The following is a 22,692-nucleotide window of genomic DNA, read 5'->3' on the forward strand; positions in this document are numbered from 1 at the left end:
AGTTACCTATCCAATCGGCCAACTTTCCCTCTATCCCACACCTCCTCACTTTCATCATAAGCCGACCATGGGGGACCTTATCAAACGCCTTACTAAAATCCACGTATATGACATCAACTGCCCTACCTTCATCAACACACTTAGTTACCTCCTCAAAAGATTTTATCAAATTTGTGAGGCACGACTTGCCCTTCACGAATCCGTGCTGACTATCCCGGATTAATCCGCACCTTTCTAAATGGTCGTAAATCCCATCCCTAAGGACCTTTTCCATCAATTTACCAACCACCGAAGTAAGACTAACCGGTCTATAATTACCAGGGTCATTTCTATTCCCTTTCTTAAACAGAGGAACAACATTCGCCACTCTCCAGTCCTCTGGCACCATCCCCGTGGACAGTGAGGACTCAAAGATCAAAGCCAAAGGCTCTGCAATCTCATCCCTTGCCTCCCAAAGAATCCTAGGATATATTTCATCAGGCCCAGGGGACTTATCGACCTTCAGTTTATTCAAAACTGCCAGGACATCCTCCCTCCGAACATCTATTTCCTCCAGCCTATTAGTCTGTAACACCTTCTCTTCCTCAAAAACATGGCCCCTCTCCTTGGTGAACATTGAAGAAAAGTATTCATTCATCACCTCGCCTATCTCTACTGACTCCATACACAAGTTCCCACTACTGTCCTTGACCGGCCCTAACCTCACCCTGGTCATTCTTTTATTCCTCACATAAGAGTAAAAAGCCTTGGGGTTTTCCTTGATCCGACCCGCTAAGGACTTCTCATGTCCCCTCCTAGCTCTCCTAAGCCCCTTTTTCAGCTCATTCCTTGCTAACTTGTAACCCTCAATCGAGACATCTGAACCTTGTTTCCTCATCCCTACATAAGCTTCCCATCAATGAGCTAAATTGTTTCCTCACCCCTACATAAGCTTCCCATCAGTAAGCTAAATTGATACCAAGAACCATCCTGCTACCAACAGACAGTGAACCCAGGGGGACCTAACAACAGGTAGGATTTTTATTTTAAATAGAAAGCTGGCTTTTAGAAAATTTGTTCAAAAAGATACAATTTAATGATTATTTAAAAGTCAGAAAGGTCAAATGACTTGGCGTACCTACTGCAAAAACCACGTACAGTACAGCAGTCAACCACGAGAACAAGGGGTCATGCAGAACCAGGACTTCTTCCGCCATCCATCTCCCTCCCCACAACAACAAACCAGGAGTAAATGGAACCCGCCCCATTGATTGTCAACATACCTGCCCGAATGTAGAGTACAGGAATACTGGAATCTCAGCTACAGTCATCGCCAAGGCTTGAATAATGGATGCCCCATCTGTTCTCCTCAACGACATACTGCGCTAAGGTGATTTGCTGCTGTATGTCCACAAGGCAAATATCTGTTCACCGAGGTTTTTGTGCAGTCAGTTAGCAAGGGCAATGAGCAGAGGAGGTTGGGAAGGATGTCTCAGTCACTTGTCAGTACATTTTGAAATTCAGCATCGAGGCTCCCCCGAGAGGGGTAGGGTGCGATTGGTGGGGGCAGGGCGTGGGAAAAGACAGAAGTCACAGTCCCAACAAACGTCGCTCAGTCTTACTCTGCAGCTTCCTTCCAATGGCAACAGGTTGGCAGCTCCCAGTTACTGTGTGGTTCCGATCAAAGCTGCTGCCCTAGCCTCAGTGCTCTAAACACTTGTTCCTTCTAGATTAATAAAAATCCACGATTAAAAACAAGGTGACACAGTGAGCAACATCAAAAAAACACAACTGCCAAAAAGATACAAAGCCCTGGGCGCCTGACTCCTTGCTCAGGAGAAACCTGACAATTCTCTGCAGGGGTTAGAAAAGGGTAAAGAAAAGCATAATACCTCCGTGTAGTTACTTCCTCCTTTCCGTCTGAGAGGTAACGGTAGAAATCACAGAGCAGCAAGAGTGAGTAGAAAGTGAGAGCAAGAAAGAAGGGAGAAAACCGACTTGAAAAAGAAAGTGAAACAATATAATAATTCAACAATATACTTGACCAGACTGGTCTGGCCATGCCTGCAATTCCCCACTTCCCCACTAGGACTCATCTTCATTAACAGAACTGCAGGAGGCCACTCTGCTCATTATATCTGTGTTGGCTTTGTTAGAACACCCAAGACTAACCCCACTGCCCCACAGTCCTGCACCTTCCTCCATTGCAAGTATTTTCCACCTTCTCCTTAATTGATGCTAATGTCTCTGCCTCAACCACTCACTCTTAGAAACTAACAACCCCCTCATCGCTGACTCACCAATTAGAACAGGTTGTCTTTCCCCAATCACCCCACCAAAGCCAGCATAATTTTCATTTCTTCTGTATTGGAAATCGTTCCCCAGTCCCTCAGATTCTCTTCAGTTTTCCAATCTGATATCATATTAATGAATCTATCCTATACACTCTTTGTGGTTCTATTGTCCTTCCTACAATAAGGATTACACACAGCACTGTAACTATTGTAATACATCCTGTTCTTATATACATATAGACACAGGATTAAGCTTTGATTTCATCTCATGTTATCAAGGTTTTGTTTTAGTTACAGATGCTGTAGACGTGCACTTTTCTAGAACTAATAAACAGACAAAGTTGCTCATTCCCAGAAAGTTTCAGGTCAAGGATGACGCTTGGCAAGAAAACTTTTGTCAGCAAGGAGAGCTCTTTTGTTAGCAAGAAATACTTAATAAGCTCAACGGTCTCCCAGATAAGGCAATAATCAACAGGTTAGATATGAAACTGAGAAACAACTCCGACCACACAATAACAAATCAAAGGTTACAAGAAAAGGTGCAAGTGGCTAGATCCCGATAAAGACTTTAAGCTTTCCTTCTCAATTTGTAGAGATAAGACTGAAAAAAAAACTGATGCGGGTTTTGTCTTAACCCAGAACAAAAGTGGGTTTCATTTCTCTACTTAAGATATCAAAAGTGTCAAGACAGATTGAACCCAATAGGGGTTATTTGCAAATCAAAGAATTGATGTCCAGCCTAAGAATCCAACCCTATGTTTGGTACTAATTTATTATTGCCTCTCCTCCATCCGATGTTGACCTTTCTAAGTTGATTTGACAACCCACACTTGCGTGTTCAGGTGATTATAATCTCAGGTCCCCTCTTTTCAGCTACATCCTTCAGTGTCTTTTCACTGAGTGTACACTCACACTCCATGTTACTCGTGGAAAACGAGGTACCCCAAAATAATTACGTCAACTGTTACAGCCGGCAGTGAGTGGGAGCCAGGTCCAAACGGAACTCGAGGGAGGGGATTTCAAAGTTCAGTGCGGTATTGGGTACAGACGGGGAAAGCTCAGACAAACCAGGAGAGAGCTAATGTCTGACCTAACTTCTCCAGAAAATAAAGCAGCACCAATCACAAATGGCTGTACACTAACAGGAGTACTGCCCAAACAGGCAGCGACGCACTCAGTCCAGTGTGCTCTCCCTTCAGCTAACAGAGTCAGAGAAGAATATTTCCCCAAGTTATCATCACAGCTTCCCAAAGCATTTCAGATTTAAACCAGGCACCTCGCCAAGCTGCTGCAGGCCCTTTAGTGAGTCACTGCAAACGTGTTCACCCTACATCAACATTAATCTTGACCCAAGTGGCATACAACAATCAATTTTATTTATATAACACCTTTCACATAGAAAGACAGCCCAAGGCTCTTTACAGGTGCTATAAAACAAACGTTGATGCCAAGCCACAAATTGAGATATTAGGACAAGTGAGCAAAAGATTCACAACCCTTTGAGTGAAGTATTTTCTCCTCATCTCAGTCCTAAATAATTGTCCCCTTATCCTGAGACTGCGCCCCCACGTTTTAGATTCCCCAACCAGGGGAACAATCTCTCGGCATCCACTCGATCAAACCCCTTCAGAATTCTGCAGGTTTTAATGCGATCACTTCTCATTCTTTTAAACCCCAAAGAATACAGGCTCAGTTTACCCAGCCTCTCATCATAGGACAACCCCTTCACCCCAAGGACCAACTTAAATTCACAGGTGAAAAATTGGGCAGGTTCTGTTGCGATCGAAGACCCAAACGATTCGGTGTGGCCCTGGTACAAAACAAAGGGAAAAACCTGACCCATCAACACTAAAGAGCACCTGAACATCAAACCTGAGTTAACTATGTGACAGGAACCGGACACCCTCAGTACCTTTGAGCTGAGAAGAGGAAAAGCTAACTCACAGCTCCGTGAGAAACATCCCCAACAGTATTGATATAAAAGCAAATACTTCAGATGCTGGAAATCTGAAATCGTTTTATAGCTTTAAAGTTTATTTATTAGTGTCACAAGTAGGCCTACATTAACACTGCAATGAAGTTACTGTGAAAATCCCCTAGTTGCCACACTCCGGCACCTGTTCGGGTACACTGAGGGAGAATTTAGCACGGCCAATGCACCCTAACCAGCACGTCTTTCGGACTGTGGGAGGAAACCAGAGCACCCGGAGGAAACCCACGCAGACACGGGGAGAAAGTGCAAACTCCACACAGACAGTGACCCAAGCAGGGGATCGATCCCTAGCCCCTGACGCTGAGAGACAGTAGTGCTAACCACTGTGCTACTGTGCCGCCTTAAATAACAGTAAATGCTGGAAAAACTCAGCAAGTCTTGGCAGCATCAGGGAGAGAAAAACAGAGTTAAAATCAACTCTTGTTCAGCACTCAAATGCTGCCAGACTTGCTGAGTTTTTCCAGCATTTTCTGTTATCATTCCAAGCAGTGTTGATCTGTGCACAAATGAATTTTCCAATCTTCTTGCCAAATTTCAGTGCACTCACTGAAGAGTTAGGGAAGGTTGCAGGATGCGGCCATCGCTGACAGTGTCAGCATTTCTTACCCATTGATGTTATACAATTGTTTGCTAGTTTACCTCAAGAGGTTAAAACCCAAAATTTGGTGGGACTGGAGTCACAAGGAGGTCAGACGAGGCAGAACAGCAGGTTTCCTTCCCCAAAGGACGTTACTGAACCAGTTAGATTTTAACGACTATCTGACAGCACTTTTACTGATACCAAACTGAATTCAAAAATGGCCATGGCGGGACCTGGAACTTCCATTTTCTCTGTTACTGCTACACGTCCATACCAATTCTCCGACCGAAATCAGGTGCAACACAAGTTAAGGATGGGACCTGTGACTCTCTTGTTCCATTAGACCTCAGTCCCATACCAGGTGACACAATGAGTCACGGAACCATTTGGGGACATAGGGGTGGCACTGCTCCAGTTAATTATACGAGGTTAGTCTGAATAATTTACTTAAATGATGCGTAGAGCTGATTAAAAATCACTTGGAGACAAGTACCTTGGACAACGTGGAGTGAGGGTCACTTCCCACTATTCCATCAGACATCCTCTGCCCCAGGGTTGGGGGAATTCAGGATATGGCTTGGTACAGAGTGGACCTTACATGCTGTTAAGAAAAAGAAACACAAGTTATTGAGGAAATTGCTGCAACCTGTAGCATTTATATTCATGAGAAAGGAATGAGTAGTGAATGCATGGAATTGTTCAGAAAAAAAACTGCTGTTTCTACCCGGAGCATAATTTGGCCAAGCTAAAAGTTTTTTTAAAATTAGTTTACAGGAGGTGGGCATCGCTAACAAGGCTAGCAATGCCCATCCCCAAATGTCCCAGGAAAGGTAATGTTGAGCCGCCATCTTGAACCATTGCAGTCCATGGGGTTCTCTGCTGTCAGTTATGCATCAGGATGATGCATAACTTGGAGGGGAACTTGAAGGTGGTGATATTCCCTCGGCTTCTACTGCCTTTGTCCTTCTCGGTGGTAGAGGTCAGGGCACTTGAAAAGTGCTATCAAAGACATTTCTAGTAACAGTGCCAGCCAGTGATGATTATGTTATTAAAGAGGTACAATGTTATAACTACAATCTATAATTATGCAGCATCGCTGACATGAACGTAGGTGCCCCAGGGCATCTTGCAGGAGCATTGCAACACAAAAAAAGATGCCAAACTAAAAGGGGAAATGTCAGAGATGTGGTTGTTTAGAGATATGACTTTTAAGGATGGTTTAGAGAGTGAATTCAAATGCATGGAGCCTGGGCGGCACGGTAGCATAGTGGTTAGCGCTGCTGCTTTACAGCTCCAGGAACCTGGGTTCGATTCCCCGCTCGGGTCACTGTCTGCGTGGAGTTTGCACATTCTCCCCGTGTCTGCGTGGGTTTCCTCCGGGTGCTCCGGTTTCCTCCCACAGTCCAAAGATGTGTGGGTTAGGTTGATTGGTCAAGCTAAATTGCCCCTTAGTGTCCCGGGATGTGTAGGTTAGAGGGATTAGTGGGTAAATATGTAGGACTACAGGGATGGGGCCTAGGCGGGATGGTTGTCGGTGCAGACTCGATGGGCCGAATGGCCTCTTTCTGCACTGTAGGGTTTCTATGGTTCTAGGGTTTCTATGGACACAGCTAAAAGCACGGCTTCAGACGGTTAGTCTGAACAAAAACAAGAACAAAATACACAATATGGCAACCCTATCACCCTGGTGATTCTTTAAAAATAAGCTGCCAGCATTGAATAACAAGTTAAAATATAAAGGTGAAAATCTATTCGCTAAGTAAATGATGCAAATCATCCCTGGTTACACAGATCACCACTAGCCAGTGGGGTCACCTTGCTGTAATTCAACACAGCGGCTCAGATAACATGCTGAGCTACGAGAAGCAGACGTCAGCCGATCCCTGCCTTCTGATGCTGCCTGAATTACACTGTAAAGGAGAAAGTCAACCACCTGTGATAGATAACTGCTCTGCTTCCAGTTCGCAGAATGGCACAGATCATCTCACAAATGGTTTTGTTCCTTGTTTCCAGAAACGGAACATCCCCAGCAGCAACCAGATACGGCCACTCCACTGCCCGCCAGTTTGCTGGTGCCCCAACCCCCTCTACCTCCCTTTTCAACCAAGTTTCACATTACCTCTCATAGAAACCCCTTCAGCTCAGAGCCTGGTTCGATCAGGTCACAGTCCAGTGAAGAACAATGAGACATGTTTCTACATTTAAAAGGCGTTTATACAGAGAATGGTTACATCACAGAGGGACACCATTCTGTTTGCCCTGTCCGTGCCCACTGACTGCAAGGGCCACTCAGCCAGTCCCATATTCCCATTTTTTTCCCCCGTAGCGCCGCAAATCTTTTCCCTTCAGCTAATCATCCAATTCTCATAAAATCGCAGTGCAGAATTTGGCCCATCGAGTCTGCACCGACCACAATCCCACTCAGGCCCTATCCAGTCCCGCTGACACTAACGGGCAATTTAGCATGGTCAATCCACCTAACCAGCACTTCTTTGGACTGTGGGAGGAAACCTGAGCATCCGGAGGAAACCCACGCTGACACGGGGAGAACGTGCAGACTCCACACAGACAGTGACCCAAGCCGGAAATCAAACCCAGGTCCCTGGCACTGTGAAGCAGCAGTGCTAACCAATGTGCCACCGTTCCGCCCCAATTGAATCTGCCTCCAGTACATCCTCAGACAATGCATTCCAAATCCTAACCACTAACGGCATAAAATAGTTTACAAATGCAAGTTACTGCCGTTTCACGCACAGGGTTGCCACAGCATGGAATGCTTTGTTACAGGGAGTAGGTAGCGAGACCAATAATCTTTAAAGTTCAATAAATATTTGAAGAATGACACAAGGGAAAGAGAGCAGGGCAGATCGCTGCTGTAGTAAAAAGTCAACAGAGACATGAACAGACCAGCCTGTTCTGTGCAGTAAACAGCTGCTGATGTTGCTACTGCATCTGCCCTACCCAAAGCTGTAAATCAGATTAAAAGGATAACTTGCCAAAATATTGATTAGAGCAGGAAATAAAGGGGCAGCTTGTGGCTGTGGTGTCAGCCTAGATTTGTTTCCCTCCAAAGAGAACAGGTAAGTATACTGAATACAGAACTAAACAACCTCAAATGGTTAAATATACAAAAAGTCTGCCAGGCACCCTGAAAGCAAAAGAGTCAAACGATTCAGCAAACGTGACAGAAAGGAATTAGCTGCCAGTTACCTAGGAACCAGTGACATGCGATAACACCTCACGCCGTAATATTTTTTGCTTAGGGAGAGAATTACAAGGAACCAAACTACTGACTGTTGATGCTTTAATGAACAAACAATAGCTGGGAGTGTTCTACATGCCAGGAGGTTACTCTAGAGATTTAAACATTGCTATAAATAGCAAAAAATCCAAGCTCTCACAGAGTCAGATGATCCCCAAGCCTGTACATCCGTTAACATAACCATTTTTCCTGGAGATGCCTACTACATTGCTAAGATGCAACACTGCTGTATAACTTATTTTTTAACACTCCGATATACCCGATACTTGCAAAAATATACTTTATTCATAAAATAGCTGAAAGAACATTGTAAACATTTCAAAATGATCATTACAGAAAGTGCAATAATATTCAGGTTTCCACACAGATCAAGTTGCACTCTGAGGTGCTTCCATACAATTGTGATATTCACCATAAACATTCAATGTGAGTCATACAGCCCATACCCCTCCCCTCGGTGCAATATGCTGAAAGGTCTTGGACAGCGACCTTCCCCATTGCCCCTCTGCAGCAGCTGCCCCAAGCTTTAGTGCGTCCCTCAGCACATAGTCCTGGACTTTGAAATGTGTCAGTCTGCAACACTCGGGGTCAAGGACAAGTCTCTGCACTGGAAGATCTACACATTTCAGACAGACCAAAAAGCGTCTTTCACCAAGTTGATGATCCTCCAACAACAACTGATTGTCTCGGTGTGCTCCAAGGAACAGCCCGCAGAGCACAGAGTCCCCGTCCCTGGAAACAGCCCGTAGAGCACAGAGTCCTGTGTCACAGAGCTGCTCTGGACCTCGACAAATACCACCTCATCTCTCTCCACACCTTCTTTGCAAAGGTGGACAACAGTGGACAACAGTCTCTTCCCCATCACAGTCACCTCAAGGGCAATGTGTAGACAGGGGTGAGACTCCAGGCATGTAGGAAGGACCTGACAGAGAGGACCTTTCTCACCACCAGCCAAGCTAGGTCCTGGTGCTTATTTGGAAGTTCTGGTGAGGAGGCATTCTGCCAAATTACTTTGACAGTCTGTTCAGTGGCTTTTGCTACCAAATAAACCTGTTGGACTTTAACCTGGTGTTGTTAAACTTCTTACTGTGTTTACCCCAGTCCAACGCCGGCATCTCCACATCAGGGAACCATCCAACAGGATCTATCACCTCTTTTTCCCGCATGGCCTCTAGAACGTTACATGCAGACTGTTGCCTGATGCACTTGTGGTAAAAGGTGTTTCTGTGAAAATAATTTTCACAAGGGACAGGTGGTACTGCACGGTCCAACTACTTCGAGCGTAGTGGCCAGACGCATCCTTCTCAACACAGGGAAAGGTAGAATCTCAGCACGTAGTGACACTTGGTGGTTGTGTACCAAGGAACAATGCACAGCTTGATGCAGCCACACACTAAAGTGGCCATCAGAATTAGGGCTATGTTGGGCACGTTTTTCCCACCTTTATCAAGAGGTTTGTACATTGCGTCCTAGTGAACGCAATCCATTTTCAGCCTCCAGATAAAGTGGAAAATGGCTTGCGTGTCCAGACCTGGATCATGTACAGCAACATCGAGAGTGCCTCACACCTAATGACCAGGTTCTAACCCACAATGGAGAAGGAGCGTTGTTCCCAGGTACCCAGTTTGTGTTCCACTATAGCTACTCACACCTTCCAGTTTCTAACGCATGCCCTAATCCCTCTGAACCATATCCACGGCACTTCCAGGCCATCTGACTTGATGGTGAAGGGGACATGGTATCAGTCAGCCCAGTTCATAGAATCCCTAAAGTGCAGAAGGAGGCCATTTGGCCAATCATGTCTGTACCGACAACAATCCCACCCAGGCCCTATCCCCGTAACCCCACATATTTACCCCACTAATCCTTCTAACCTACACATCCCGGGTAACTAAGGGACAATTTAGCATGGCCAATGCACCTAGCCCGCACATCTTTGGGTTCCCAAAGAACATGGCCTTGCTCATACCAGGATTTACCTTGGCACCCAAGACCAGTTTGAACCAGTCGTAGATGTTGATCAGTCTGCGCACCAGCAGCGGATCTGAGCAGGGGATGGTGGAGATGTCCACATAGAGGGAGGCTTTGACCAGAGTGCCTCTGCTATCTGGGATCATCATACCACTTACACCCAAATCCTTCCTGAAGGACTCAGCAAAGTATTTTATGCAACACACCAACAGGCCAGGAGAGAGGGGGCAGCCCTGCCTGACTCCAGATTTGATCAGAAAACTTTCTCTTTCCAATCCATCGACTGAAACTGCACTACTGATGTTTGTAAAGCACTTGGATCCAGTTGCTGACTCCCTCCCCAAAATCTAATTTTGGCAGCACATCCATCATGTAGGTGTGCGATATTCTGTCAAACGCCTTCTCCTGGTCCAGGCTGATGAGGCAGATGTCCACCCCCTGTCCCGCACATTGACAATCATATCCCTGACAGCAGGAGGCTGTCAGAAATCTTCCTGATGTGGAGATGCCGGCGTTGGACTGGGGTAAACACAGTAAGAAGTTTAACAACACCATCTTCCTGCCAGGTACAGCACAAGTCTGGTCAAGGTGGATGACTGGCTCCAGAGCAGACCCCTGTATATCTTACATTGAATCGCTGAAGTGTTGTTGTAATGAACATCTCAGGCAAACCCAATATATTCATTACAGCAAACTGTTTACTGCACTAAATTCCTGCACCTCTCACACTGGAGTCACTTCTCACTGATCTAGCAGCTGATCATGTATCTCAATATCCCTTCAAGTTGTCCAGTGTCAAATTTTGTCTCAAGCTCCTGAGAAGCACCATGGGAAATACGCAAGTATAAACTCAAGTTGTTACGGCAACAGTGACTGCACTTCAAAAGCATTTAATTGGCTGCAAATGCTTTGGGAAGTCCTGAGGTCATGAAAGTAAACTTTCCTTTGTACGTGTCAATATGCTGCCATTATCTCAGCTACTGTCAATAATTACAGGACATTTGTACAAACAGCCCAACTCATCTGGAATGACGATACTGGCATTAGGAGCAGCTTCATGTTCAGACAAAACACTGACTTTGGGCCACATACTGTACTGGGCGGCACAGTGCCAGGGTCGATTCCCGGCTTGGGTCACTGTCTGTGTGGAGTCTGCACATTCTCCCCGTGTCTGCGTGGGTTTCCTCCAGATGCTCCGGTTTCCTCCCACAGTCCGAAGGTTGTGCTGGTTAGGGTGCATTGGCCGTGCTAAATTCTCCCTCAGTGTATCCGAACAGGCACCAGAGTATGGCGACTAGGGGATTTTCACAGTAACTTCACTGCAGTGTTAATGTAAGCCTACTTCTGACACTGATAAATAAACTAAACTTCAAACTTGCTAACAAGTCTTTTAACACTCTGGCCAAACGTTAAAATGCCCACAGCATCACTATTCAGCCATCACATTTTAAACTAGTTTCTGTTCCGTTAACCAAGCTGATTTCCTCGGGTGGATGGAGCTATTACAAGGGGGCATAACTATAGGGTTCGTGGTGGGAGATACAGGAAGGATATCAGAGGTAGGTTCTTTACGCAGAGAGTGGTTGGGGTGTGGAATGGACTGCCTGCAGTGATAGTGGAGTCAGACACTTTAGGAACATTTAAGCGGTTATTGGATAGGCACATGGAGCACACCAGGATGATAGGGAGTGGGATAGCTTGATCTTGGTTTCAGATAAAGCTCGGCACAACATCGTTCTGTGCTGTACTGTTCTATGTTCTATGTGCTCAAAACATCCAACAGTTGTAGTAAAACCATCACCAATCAAAAACCAGCAACCTCCAAATCACCAATCAAATTGCCCCAATATCATTAGTAAATCCAATAAGGAGTGGAGTGTAGGAGAAATTAGTTTAAGCAGAGAGTGGGAAAGCATGGAACCCAGTGCCACATGGAATGGTTGATGCAAATAGCATAGATGTATTGAAGGAAAAGCGTGTTAAACGCAAGGGAGAAGGGACATGGTAAAAGGGTGAAATGGGGGTTTGTGTGGAGCATATTTGAAAAGCAACAGAGTTCTCCCCAGTATCCTGGTCAATATCTATCCATATTTACCCTTCAACTAAAATCGCAAAAGCAAATCATCCGGTCACTATTTCACTGCTACTTGTGGGATCTTGCTGTGCACAAATTGTCTGCCATGTTTCCCTACACTAGAACTTTGACTACACATCTAAAGTATTTCATTGGCTGTTACCAGGCTTTGGAGTGTCCTACGGCTGTAAAAGGTACCAAAGAAATGAAGTTGCTATTATGCATGGACCCACAGACCAAAGGTGGGAGCTTTCCTCCCCATCTAATCTATGCAAAAAGTAGAGTAATAGGGACCAAGGGCAGGCAGAAGGGATTAGTTTAATTTGGCATCAAACCTGGCACAACATCGTGGGCCGAAGGGCCTGTTTCTGTGCTGTACTGTTCTACGTTCTATAATCCATGAATAAAGGGACCAAGCAATTAAAGCACATTGAATACCCTAAAGTGTAAATACAGGTGGGTAAAGCCATTAAAAAGCTGACAGCATTTTGGGTTTACAAAAAAGAGCAAAGAAAATTCCAGCACAGGAACAGGCTCTTCAGCACCGACCATGCTGCCTGACTGAACCAAAACCCCCAACCTTTCCAGGGACCATACCCCTCTATTCCCATCCGAATCAAGTATTTGTCAAAAAGGGGCATAGAGTACAGTTAAAAACTAATGATCAACTTGTGTAAAAACATTGGTACGCCAGTTAGAATATTGCGTGCAATTTTGGATACTTTATTATAGCAGGGTAATTAAAGCCACAGAGTGAGGAAAATATGACTCATTATAGTTATGAGGAGGAATCGGAGATAGCAGGATTGTTTGTACCAGAGTAGGGATTGCTAGGTCAGAGTTTAAAGAGAGGGCTCAATAGTAGGAAGAATTCTGAAGAAGTGAATTAGGGAAGAGTACTTTATTTGGTTGGGAAGTCTGTGATTCTTAAAATACCAGGCATGGGCGAAACCATGATCCAGCAGGTGATGAGGCTAGCCCATTGCACTGGTGGGTGCGCTAACGCCTGCGGTGGTGGTTTGTCCAGGCTAGGGTAGAGTAAAGGATCAGGTTGGCCAGTAAGGTTAAACTGAGGCTTTACCTGATGCAATTTTTCAAAGCCATCTCAGCCTTTTGGCTAAGATGAAGCGTCAGATCCAGCCCGGGATGGAGTGCAATGCCTCATCCTGTCAGCTTGGATCGTGTTTGTCCCCTCATATGGGGACCATGAATTGGATTGAATTTGAATTTTGGGATGGAATGAAAATTCGAAAACAAAAGCTCATTCTTAAAATTGTCAACAAGAAAGAGGAGAGAGGTGAGGAGGATTTTTTTAACGCAGTGAGTGGCTGAGTATTTTGTCACAAAGTTGGCTGAGGCAGAGATATTGGAATCTATTGAGAGAGAATCTGGGCAAATGTTTGATGCAGAGAAAAATACAAATCTTGGAGGAGAGAGGAAAAGCAATGGGATTAGTCCAGGATTATACTAACAAAGAGTCAGCATGGATATAATGGACCATAACTGTGCTGCAACTCGTAAGGTTCACCTGCCAATTGTTTGATTCGGAAGAATAAAGGATGTTCAATTCCTTCCTCCTTTGTTCAGTGGTAGAATGTCTCGCTCCAGGGACTGGAGTGTCTGTGCCCGGCTGACGAGATACAGAGGAAACGCGACATTGGCTGAGGTACTGAGACATCGAACCAAGGTCTGAACAGGCGAGCATAAAATATCCCAGAGCAGGATCCAACATTTCTCCTTCAATCAACACAAATATTTGTTGATTTGCTTTTTCTGGGATATTCCTACAATTAGAAAATAACAGTGGCATGCATGCCCAAAACAAATCAATAGCAAGGAGGTAGTTAACAACATCCTGAGGGATTGGAAGACAATAAAATGCTCCTGTGTTGCAAATACTATGTAGTACGTAACTAAACATTCTTTCTTTCTCATAAGATCACCATACTACACCTGGCCTGGTAATGATCAATGCTGACAATAGGTGCACTGAATGAGAAAGTGTTTCATTTACTGGCACTGATATCCCTCACAAACCAGCAGATAAAGTAATAGGATATCCAAGTGATACTGGAGATGGGGATACAGATCCAAAGAATTACATAGAAGTTGCAGGAGGAAACAAGCTATACAGCCCAACAAGTCAACTTTGGTGTTTATGCTCCACACAAGACTTCTCCCAATCCAGCCCAGTCCATCACACAAACCAGCCTCCCATCTATTGACACTGTATGCACTTCCCGCTGCCTCAAGAAAGCAACCAGCATAATCAAGGACCCTGCACACCCCAGACATTCTCTCTTCCACCTTCTTCCGTTGGGAAAAAGATACAAAAGTCTGAGGTAATGTACCAACCGACTCAAGAACAGCTTCTTCCCAGCCGCTATCAGACTTTTGAATGAGCCTACATCGCATTAAGTTGATCTTTCTCTACACCCTAGCTATGACTGTAACACGACATTCTGCACACTCTCCTTTCCTTCTCTATGAACGGTAAGCTTTGTCTGTATAGTGTGCAAAAAACAATACTTTTCACTGTGTACTAATACATGTGTCAATGATAAATCAAATCAAAATCCCACTCTTCTTTCATAGACTAGAATCGTGGAATCCATACAGGAGGGGCCATTTGGCCCATCAAGCCTGAATCGATAACAATACCACCCAGGCCCTATCCCTGTAATCCCACATATTTATCCTGTCACCCCCCATTTAGCACTAGGGGGAAATGTACCATGGCCAATCAACCTAACCTGCACATCTTTGGACCATGGGAGGAAAATTGTGCACCCGGAGGAAACTCACGCAGACACAGGGAGAAAATGCAGACTCCACACAGACAGTAACCCAAGGTCGAAATCAAACACGGGTTCCTGGCGCTGTGAAGCGGCCACTGTGCCAACATGCCACCCACTTTATCAAACCTTTATCAGTACATCCTTTCTCCCTCATGTGTTTATCTAGCTTCCCCTTACCCTCAAGTTTAATTTTTTAAATTTTATTTGTCACAAGTAGGCTTAATTAACACTGCAATGAAGTTACTGTAGAAATCCCCTAGTCGCCACACTTCGGTGCCTGTTTGGGTACACTGAGGGAGAATTTAGCATGGCCAATGCACCTAACCAGCACATCTTTCGGACGTGCATCTATGCTAGTCGCCTCAGCCACTCAGCGGTACCGAGTTGATTATTTTCACCGCTAAATCACGTTCAGTCTGGATTCTGAGTGGCTGATTCGGCATGGACAATTTGGGCCGAAGGGCCTGTTTCCCTGCTGTAAACCTCTATGACTCTGTTGGCCTGGTCGCCAATCGCAAGTGGTAGGAACTGCTGGCCAATGGCGGGGATGAGGAGGGGGATGGAGGGGGCAGATTAGAGAAGGGGGGGATGCGATAATTCAAGCACACCACCCAACAAACACCACACTGATTGGTCAGCCACCCCTCAAGGCCTCCCAGAAGCAACCAATCAGCAGCATGCGAAGACAGCCACCATTTTACCCCCCCCCCCCCCCCCATATGTCAGAATGTGGCCCTCCCACACATCAATTCAGAAATATTTAATTCTGATTATAAATGGTGGCTTGTATTTTAATACCTATATTATTGTGCTCCTTGCCAATCCTCCCCTTGTAACCAGGCAGTGGGAGGACCAAAAATAGATTAACCTAACATCCACTTTATTTGCTACACGAAAATAAGGTTTGTTTTCTCATCAGTTTGGGTTATTTTGTTAAACTGTTAACTCTATCCATTGTCCCTCCCTCACTCACCCACCAGCCTCAACAACGAACGCTCTTTGCTCTTCATCACCTCAAAGGACAACTGCTCCCCAGCACACCGCAACCCAACCTGCTCACCGGAAGTCCCCTGCCCTGACTGACAGCCCTGCTGACCAATAGGATGGCCGGACCTCGCCAGGCCCTGACGTCGGCGGCCCAGTAGGAGCGGTCCGGGGGCGGGGCCTGAGCAAGTTTGGCTGAGAGCACAGGCTGGGTTCACCGGACGTCAGGGGCTTAGGGGCGGGAACACGAGGTCCTATTGGCCAATGAGAATGTGATTGGCAGGTTTTAAGCCAATCAGCAGGTAGGGTTCTGACCCATTCTGGGAGATACATTTTGCAGACATGCCAATTTTGGGATCCAAATATTTCAAATATTCACAATTTTAGCTTCTTCCCTGCTGTCATCAGCCTTTCGAATGGATCTACTTTAAAGTTTGTCTATTTATTAGTCTCACAAGTAGGCTTGCATCAACCAAAAGAGAAAATGCTGGAAAATCTCAGCGGGTCTGGCAGCGTCTGTAAGGAGAGGAAAGAGCTGATGTTTTGAGTCCAGATGACCCTTTGTCAAAGCTAAAAGGTACAGAAAGTGGGAGATATTTATACTGCAGGGGGAGGGAATGAAAGATGAGTCATAGCCACAAAACCCAAGGGGAAAGGCTGCTAATGGCAGCCCATAGAGAGAATAGAAGGTGTGAATGGCCAAACGGCAGAGAAGCTAAAATGACGATGTTGCGGGGGGGGGGGAGGGTGGAATGGATGGGAAGATGGAAAATTTAGAAAAGGGGAAGCAAAGGGGGAGCAAAGGGTAAGGAAATGGTGTTAAAGTAGGGGGAAAGAGTGGGGGGGGAAGAAAAATGAAGAAAGACAATAATGAAATAAAAGGTGGAGAACAGTAAAAAATTAAATAAAATAGAATGAAAACAAAGGGGTCGAGGTGGGGTAGACACTTACATCAACACTGCAATGAAGTTACAGTGAAAATTATATTAAGCTGACCTTTCTCTACACCCTAGCTATGAGTGTATAGGGCGGCACAGTGGTTAGCACAGCTGCCTCACAGTGCCAAGGACCCAAGGTTCAATTCCCAGCTTGGGTCACTGTCTGTGCAGAGTCTTACATTCTCCCTGTGTCTGCGTGGGTTTCCTCCAGGTGCTCTGGTTTCCTCACACAGTCCAAAAGACATGCTGGTTAGGTGCATTGGCCGTGCTAAATTCTCCCTCAGTGTACCCGAAACAGGTGGAGGAATGTGGTGACTAAGGGATTTTCACAGTAACTTCATTGCAGTGTTAATGTAAGCCTTACTTGTGACACTAATAAATAAACTTAACAACACCATATTCTACACCCTGTCCTCTATGAACAGTATGCTTTGTCTGTACAGCGCGCAAGAAACAATACTTTTCACTGTATACTAATACATGTGACAATAATAAATCAAAATCAATGCAAATTTCAAATTAAAAAACAAAGAAACCTCTATCAATTTAAAGTAGTTTTTATGTACAATTTTTCTTTAATTAAGTGGAGTGCAGGCACTGAGAGATTATCTTTTGAAGGTGGATTGGGCAAAGTCATCAGTCTGGCTTTTGAAGTAACACAGTAAGAAGTTTAACAACATCAGGTTACTTTAACTTCTTACTGTGTTTACCCCAGTCCAACGCCGGCATCTCCACATTTTGAAGTAACAAGCAAACGTGATTTTGAGACTGCCTGAAAGTGCTGGGGATTTGGTTCGGAGGGAGCAGGGCATGTGCTAGAAACTGGAAGGGGAACAAGTAGCTATGTTCTGTGGATGTGGGAGTGACACCACCTCCAAATGGGGAGGCGATGGCCTAATGGTATTATCGCTAGTCTATTAATCCAGAAACTCAGCAAATGTTCTGGGGACCCAGGTTTGAATCCCGCCACGGCAGATGGTGGAATTTGAATTAAATTTTTTAAAATCTGGAATTAAGAATCTTCTGAAGACTATGAAACCATTATTGATTGTCAGAAAAGCCTATCTGGTTCACAAATATCCTTTAGGGAAGGAAATCTGCTGTCCTTACCTGGTCTGGCCGACATGTGACTCCAGAGCCACAGCAATGTGGTTGACTCTCAACCGTCCTCTGAAATGGCCTAGCAAACCACTCAGTTTCAAGGCCAACTAGGAATGGGCAATAAATGCTGGCCCAGCCAGTGACGCCCATGTCCCATGAATGAATTTTTTAAAATGAGCAAACACCAGTAATACTGGGAAATGAAGCATAGCAGTAAAACATGTCAAACTGGTCTTGAAACCCATAAAATGGAGCTGATTTTTACTGGTGTTTGTGTGGTAATTGTACTACACACCAGTCTCCCATCCCCTTTATTGCTCCTGCGACTTACAGTTAGGAAGTCTTCACCTTGGGACCTACAACTCTGATCCGGGTATAGTTACAGGCCTCAGAACCCCTGCAGGTTGATTCGATTGGGCCAGCCTCCACTTGCTCAATAAGGCTGCTCATACTCCTCAAAGCCCACAGGGAGATCTATTAATGATTCTCTGTGGACTTCGTGGCCTGATCATAACAGTTTGTAAATTATAAACTGTTTTTTCCTTCTGGGGCCAGCCTGATCATTAGGTCTGAGCTACTTGCAGTGTTGCTTGACTAGGTTCTGGCCTATTCCTCACTTCTACACTGTGGCGATCTCCTGAGCCATCTTCCACTTTATCTGGATGTCAAAAATGGACCTGCAGCAACACGGTGGACCAACCACTAGATAAAGCGGGAGAAACATATCCACATCGCCCTCATTCTGTTGGCTACCTTTGTGCGTGACTGCAACAAGCTGTGCATAGATCCTCAGTACATTTGAATATCATTGCACTTTCTGTATTAACTATTCTGAAGTGTTTTGTGATGTCCTTTTAGCTATCTTATGAATAAAGTATATTTTTGCAAAGAAAGATTTATGATCTTTATACATTGAATATAAAAGCAAATAAGTCATTCTAAATCTGAATAAATCATGCGTTGGCCTCTGCTGGAGTAATATGGCCAATTCTGGACACTGTGTTTAGGAAGGATGTCACGACCTTGGAGAGGGAGCAGAGGAGATTTACTCGATTGTACCAGGGATGTCGAACTTCAGTTATGTGGGAAGATTGGAGAAACTGGAATTGTTCTCCTCAGAGCAGAGAATGATAAGAGACAAAGACTTGTATTGATATTACATCTTTCACAATGAGTCCTTTACAACGAATAAAGTATGTTTGATAATGTCTAAAAGAAACAGTGAATGTAGCAAACTCAGAAACCAATTTGTGCACATCAAGATCCCACATATGGTGATAATAGGACCATAGGATATTGGAGCAGAATTAGGCCATTCAGCCCATCAATCCTGCTCCACTATTCAATCATGGCTGATATGATTCTCATCCCCATTCTTCTGCCTTCTCCCCATAACCCTTGATCCCCTTATTGATCAAGAACCTATCTATCTCTGTCTTAAAGACACTCAATGACCTGGTCTCCACAGTCCTCTGTGGCAATGAGTTCCACAGATTTACCACTCTCTGGCTGAAGAAATTCCTCCTCATCTCAATTTTCAAGGATCATCCCTTCAGCCTGAGGTTGTGCTCTCGAATTCTAGTCTCTCCCACAAGTGGAAACATCCTCTCCACATCCACTCTATCTAGGCCTCTCAGTATTCCATAAGTTTCAATTAGATCCCCCCTCATCCTTCTAAGACCCATCAAGTATAGACCCAGATTCCTCAACCGCTCCTCATATGACATACCCTTCATTCCAGGGATCATTCTTGTGAACCTCCTCTGGACCCTTTCCAAGGCCAGCACATCCTTCCTTAGGTATGGGGCCCAAAACTGCTCACAATACTCCAAATGGGGTCTGACCAGAGCCTGCTCTTGTATTCTAGCCCTCTAGAAATGAACGATGATAATGATCAGATTAGCTGCTTCTAGACTTTGGATGTTTGAGGAATAAACATCAACCTCTGCAATTGAAAGAGCTCCTTGACACTGGCCATATGTAGTGGTGCCAACCCTCCAGGATTGGCATGGAGTCTCCGAGAATTGGCGACCAATCTCCAGGGCACTGCCGTGTGGAGAAAAATCATCGGGACATTTCACCAAATATAAAAGCATTGAAAATAGCCAGGGGAAAGGAAGGCTGTTTTGCTGACAGTCCAGCAGCATCCATTTGGGTGAGGAGTCTTTTTGCATTCCAATTGGCGTGGGGATTATGTCACAAGGATGGATGCGTTGGCCGACTAATGGAGTCATGTGATGAAACTGCCAGGAATACATTAATCACAATTGGCAATCCTAATCATACAATCATAGAATCCCTACAGTGCAGAAGGAGGCCATTTGGTCCATCAGGTCTGCACCAACTCTTTGATGGAGCATCCTACTCAGGCCCTATCCCTTTAAGCCCACATATTTACCCTGCTGATCCCCTAACCCACACATCTTGGGACACTAAGGGGCAATTTACTATGGCCACTCCACCCAAACTGCACATCTTTAGACTGTGGGAGGAAACTGGAGCACCCGGAGGAAACCCACACAGATGCAGGGAGAACGTGCAAACTCCGCACAGACAGTGACCTGAGGACGGAATTGAATCCATGTCCCTGGAGCTGTGAGGCAGCAGTGCTAACCACTGTGCCGCCGCCGTGCCACCCCTAATGGCACGGAGGCCGGAATTCTCGTTCATGCCCCATCGTTGCTGCCAGTGAGTGGGTCAAAATCCTGGAACTCCCTCCCTAACGGCATTGTGGGTCAACTCACAGCACGTGGACTGCAGCGATTCAAGAAGGCAGCTCACCACCACCTTCTCAAGGGCAACTAGGGATGGGCAATAAATGCTGGCCATCCAGTGATGCTCATGTCCCACGAATGAATAAAAAAAGGGAGAACTTGGCGCCCATCCAAGTTTCCATTCACTGCCATGGGGCCGGAGAAGTCCAGCTGTGGGCGAGGTCAGAGGACCTGACCCGAGATCTTTGCCGTCTCCTTTAAACATGCTCCTTTAAAACCTTTGCATGGTCCCCCCGCACACCCCCCACCCACCGCCCCTTGCTGCCTGCTATGATTCCTGTGGCGAGCAGGACAGGAATATTCCCCCCCAAGTATTTGGTCACATGTTCCAACGTCTCTTTATATTATTTGATGTGAAATCTAGTTTGGTAATTGCTCCTGTGAAGTGCACTGGGAAGTTTTGCTGAGTTAAGGATGAGTTGTCATTCACTTGGCCACATTTCAGGGTATCAAGTACAGTCCCCTGTAAGCGGTATGTTTACACAGTCGGGGTGAGGTGAGAGAGGTATAGCCTGTCCTGTCCAATAACTTCACAGAAATGATGTTCTGTGCTCTGTGCCAGGTTCTGAATCACCCTACCAAGGGAACAAGACTTATCCCTTCTTTATCTGATTAAAATTTAACTCGAGCTCCTCGACGTTGCAACTTTTGGACAGGGGTCAGGGGAGGATAGGAATCGCAGACCGGAATCACTGAAACTGACCATGAGTCACACTTAGTTTCACCTCAAAAATGCTGGACCTGGAAGAATCGACCAGGCCTCCTGTTGAAAAATGTGCTTAGAACGTGAGGGTAAGATCAGGCCCAGATATGCATCAGAGAATCCCTACAGTGTAGAAGGAGGCCATTCGGCCCATCGAGTCTGCACTGACCACAATCCCATCCAGGCCCTATCTCCATAACCCCACATATTTACCCTGCTAATCTCGCTGACATTTGGGTTTAGCATGGCCAATCAACCTAACCTGCACATCTTTGGACTATGAGAGGAAACCGGAGGAAACCCACGCAGACACGGGGAGAATGTGCAAACTCCACACAGACAGTGACCCAAGCCGGGAATCGAACCCGGGTCCCTGGTGCTGTGAGGCAGCAGTGCTAACCACTGTGCTACCGTGCCGCCCCATGTGCCGCATGATTCCCCCTCCCCCCTCCCTCCCCTCCACCACAATCAGATACGTTTATCACTCACACGTGGAGAATGGGTGAAGTAATGGAAGTTTGATGGTGCGAGTACTTGTCCACAAAGTAGGGGAGAGGAGAGGAGGAGAGGATAGGGGACTACAAGAGTGAGGAGCAAAGGAGGGAAGAGAATGGACGGGGAGGTTGAGGACGGGGAGTTTAGGACTATGGGGCAAAATAACCTAAAAATTAGAGCAACTACATAGAGTTAGGTCACAGATCAGCCAATGGCAAAATGGGCTCATATGGCTAAATGGTCACAGTTTTTAGTAAGACCGAGATGTGGAAAAGTTTCTCCCCACTCAGAGAGTGGTGGAGATAGGGTCATTGAATATATTTTTAAGGCAGAGGTAGATAGATTCTTGAAGAACGAGGGAATCAAAGAGAATCAGGGGTAGGTAAGATAGTGGCAATCAAGTCAGACATCATCTTATTGAATGGCAGAACAGGCTTGAGGGGCTGAATAGAAGATTATAGAATCCCTACAGTGCAGAAGGAGGCCATTTGGCCCATCCAGTCTGCACCGACCACAATCCCACCCAGGCTCTATCCCCGTAACCCCACATATTTACCCTGGTAATCCCCCTGACACTAGGGTCAATTTAGCACGGCCAATCAACCTAACCCACACATCTTTGGAGTGTGGGAGGAAACCGGAGCAGCCGGAGGAAACCCATGCAGACACGGGGAGAATGTGCAAACTCCGTACAAACAGTAACCCGAGGCCGGAATCGAACCTGGGTCCCTGGCGCTGTGAGGCGT

At 45.6% G+C, this 22,692-nt stretch overlaps 1 protein-coding gene across 3 annotated transcripts in view; it reads right to left on the bottom strand.

The window, feature by feature from the left end:
* Nucleotides 1–15,996, bottom strand: part of miga2 (mitoguardin 2) — a 57,535-nt gene extending 41,539 nt beyond the window's left edge. The window contains exons 1-3 of one of the 3 annotated variants that reach the window (XM_078205881.1): nt 15,925–15,974; nt 5,340–5,447; nt 1,263–1,705 (exon numbers count right to left, since the gene is read on the bottom strand). In XM_078205881.1, the coding sequence (XP_078062007.1) occupies nt 1,263–1,358 (96 nt within the window). In that variant the 5' untranslated portion in view covers nt 1,359–1,705; nt 5,340–5,447; nt 15,925–15,974. Of the gene's footprint in view, nt 1–1,262; nt 1,706–5,339; nt 5,448–15,924 lie in introns of all 3 variants that reach the window. The other 2 variants (XM_078205883.1, XM_078205884.1) reach the window with 2 other exon arrangements.
* Nucleotides 15,997–22,692: the final 6,696 nt, after the last annotated feature.

The sequence above is a fragment of the Mustelus asterias genome, unplaced genomic scaffold, assembly GCF_964213995.1.
Source record: "Mustelus asterias unplaced genomic scaffold, sMusAst1.hap1.1 HAP1_SCAFFOLD_1047, whole genome shotgun sequence".
Taxonomy (NCBI): Eukaryota; Metazoa; Chordata; class Chondrichthyes; order Carcharhiniformes; family Triakidae; genus Mustelus; species Mustelus asterias.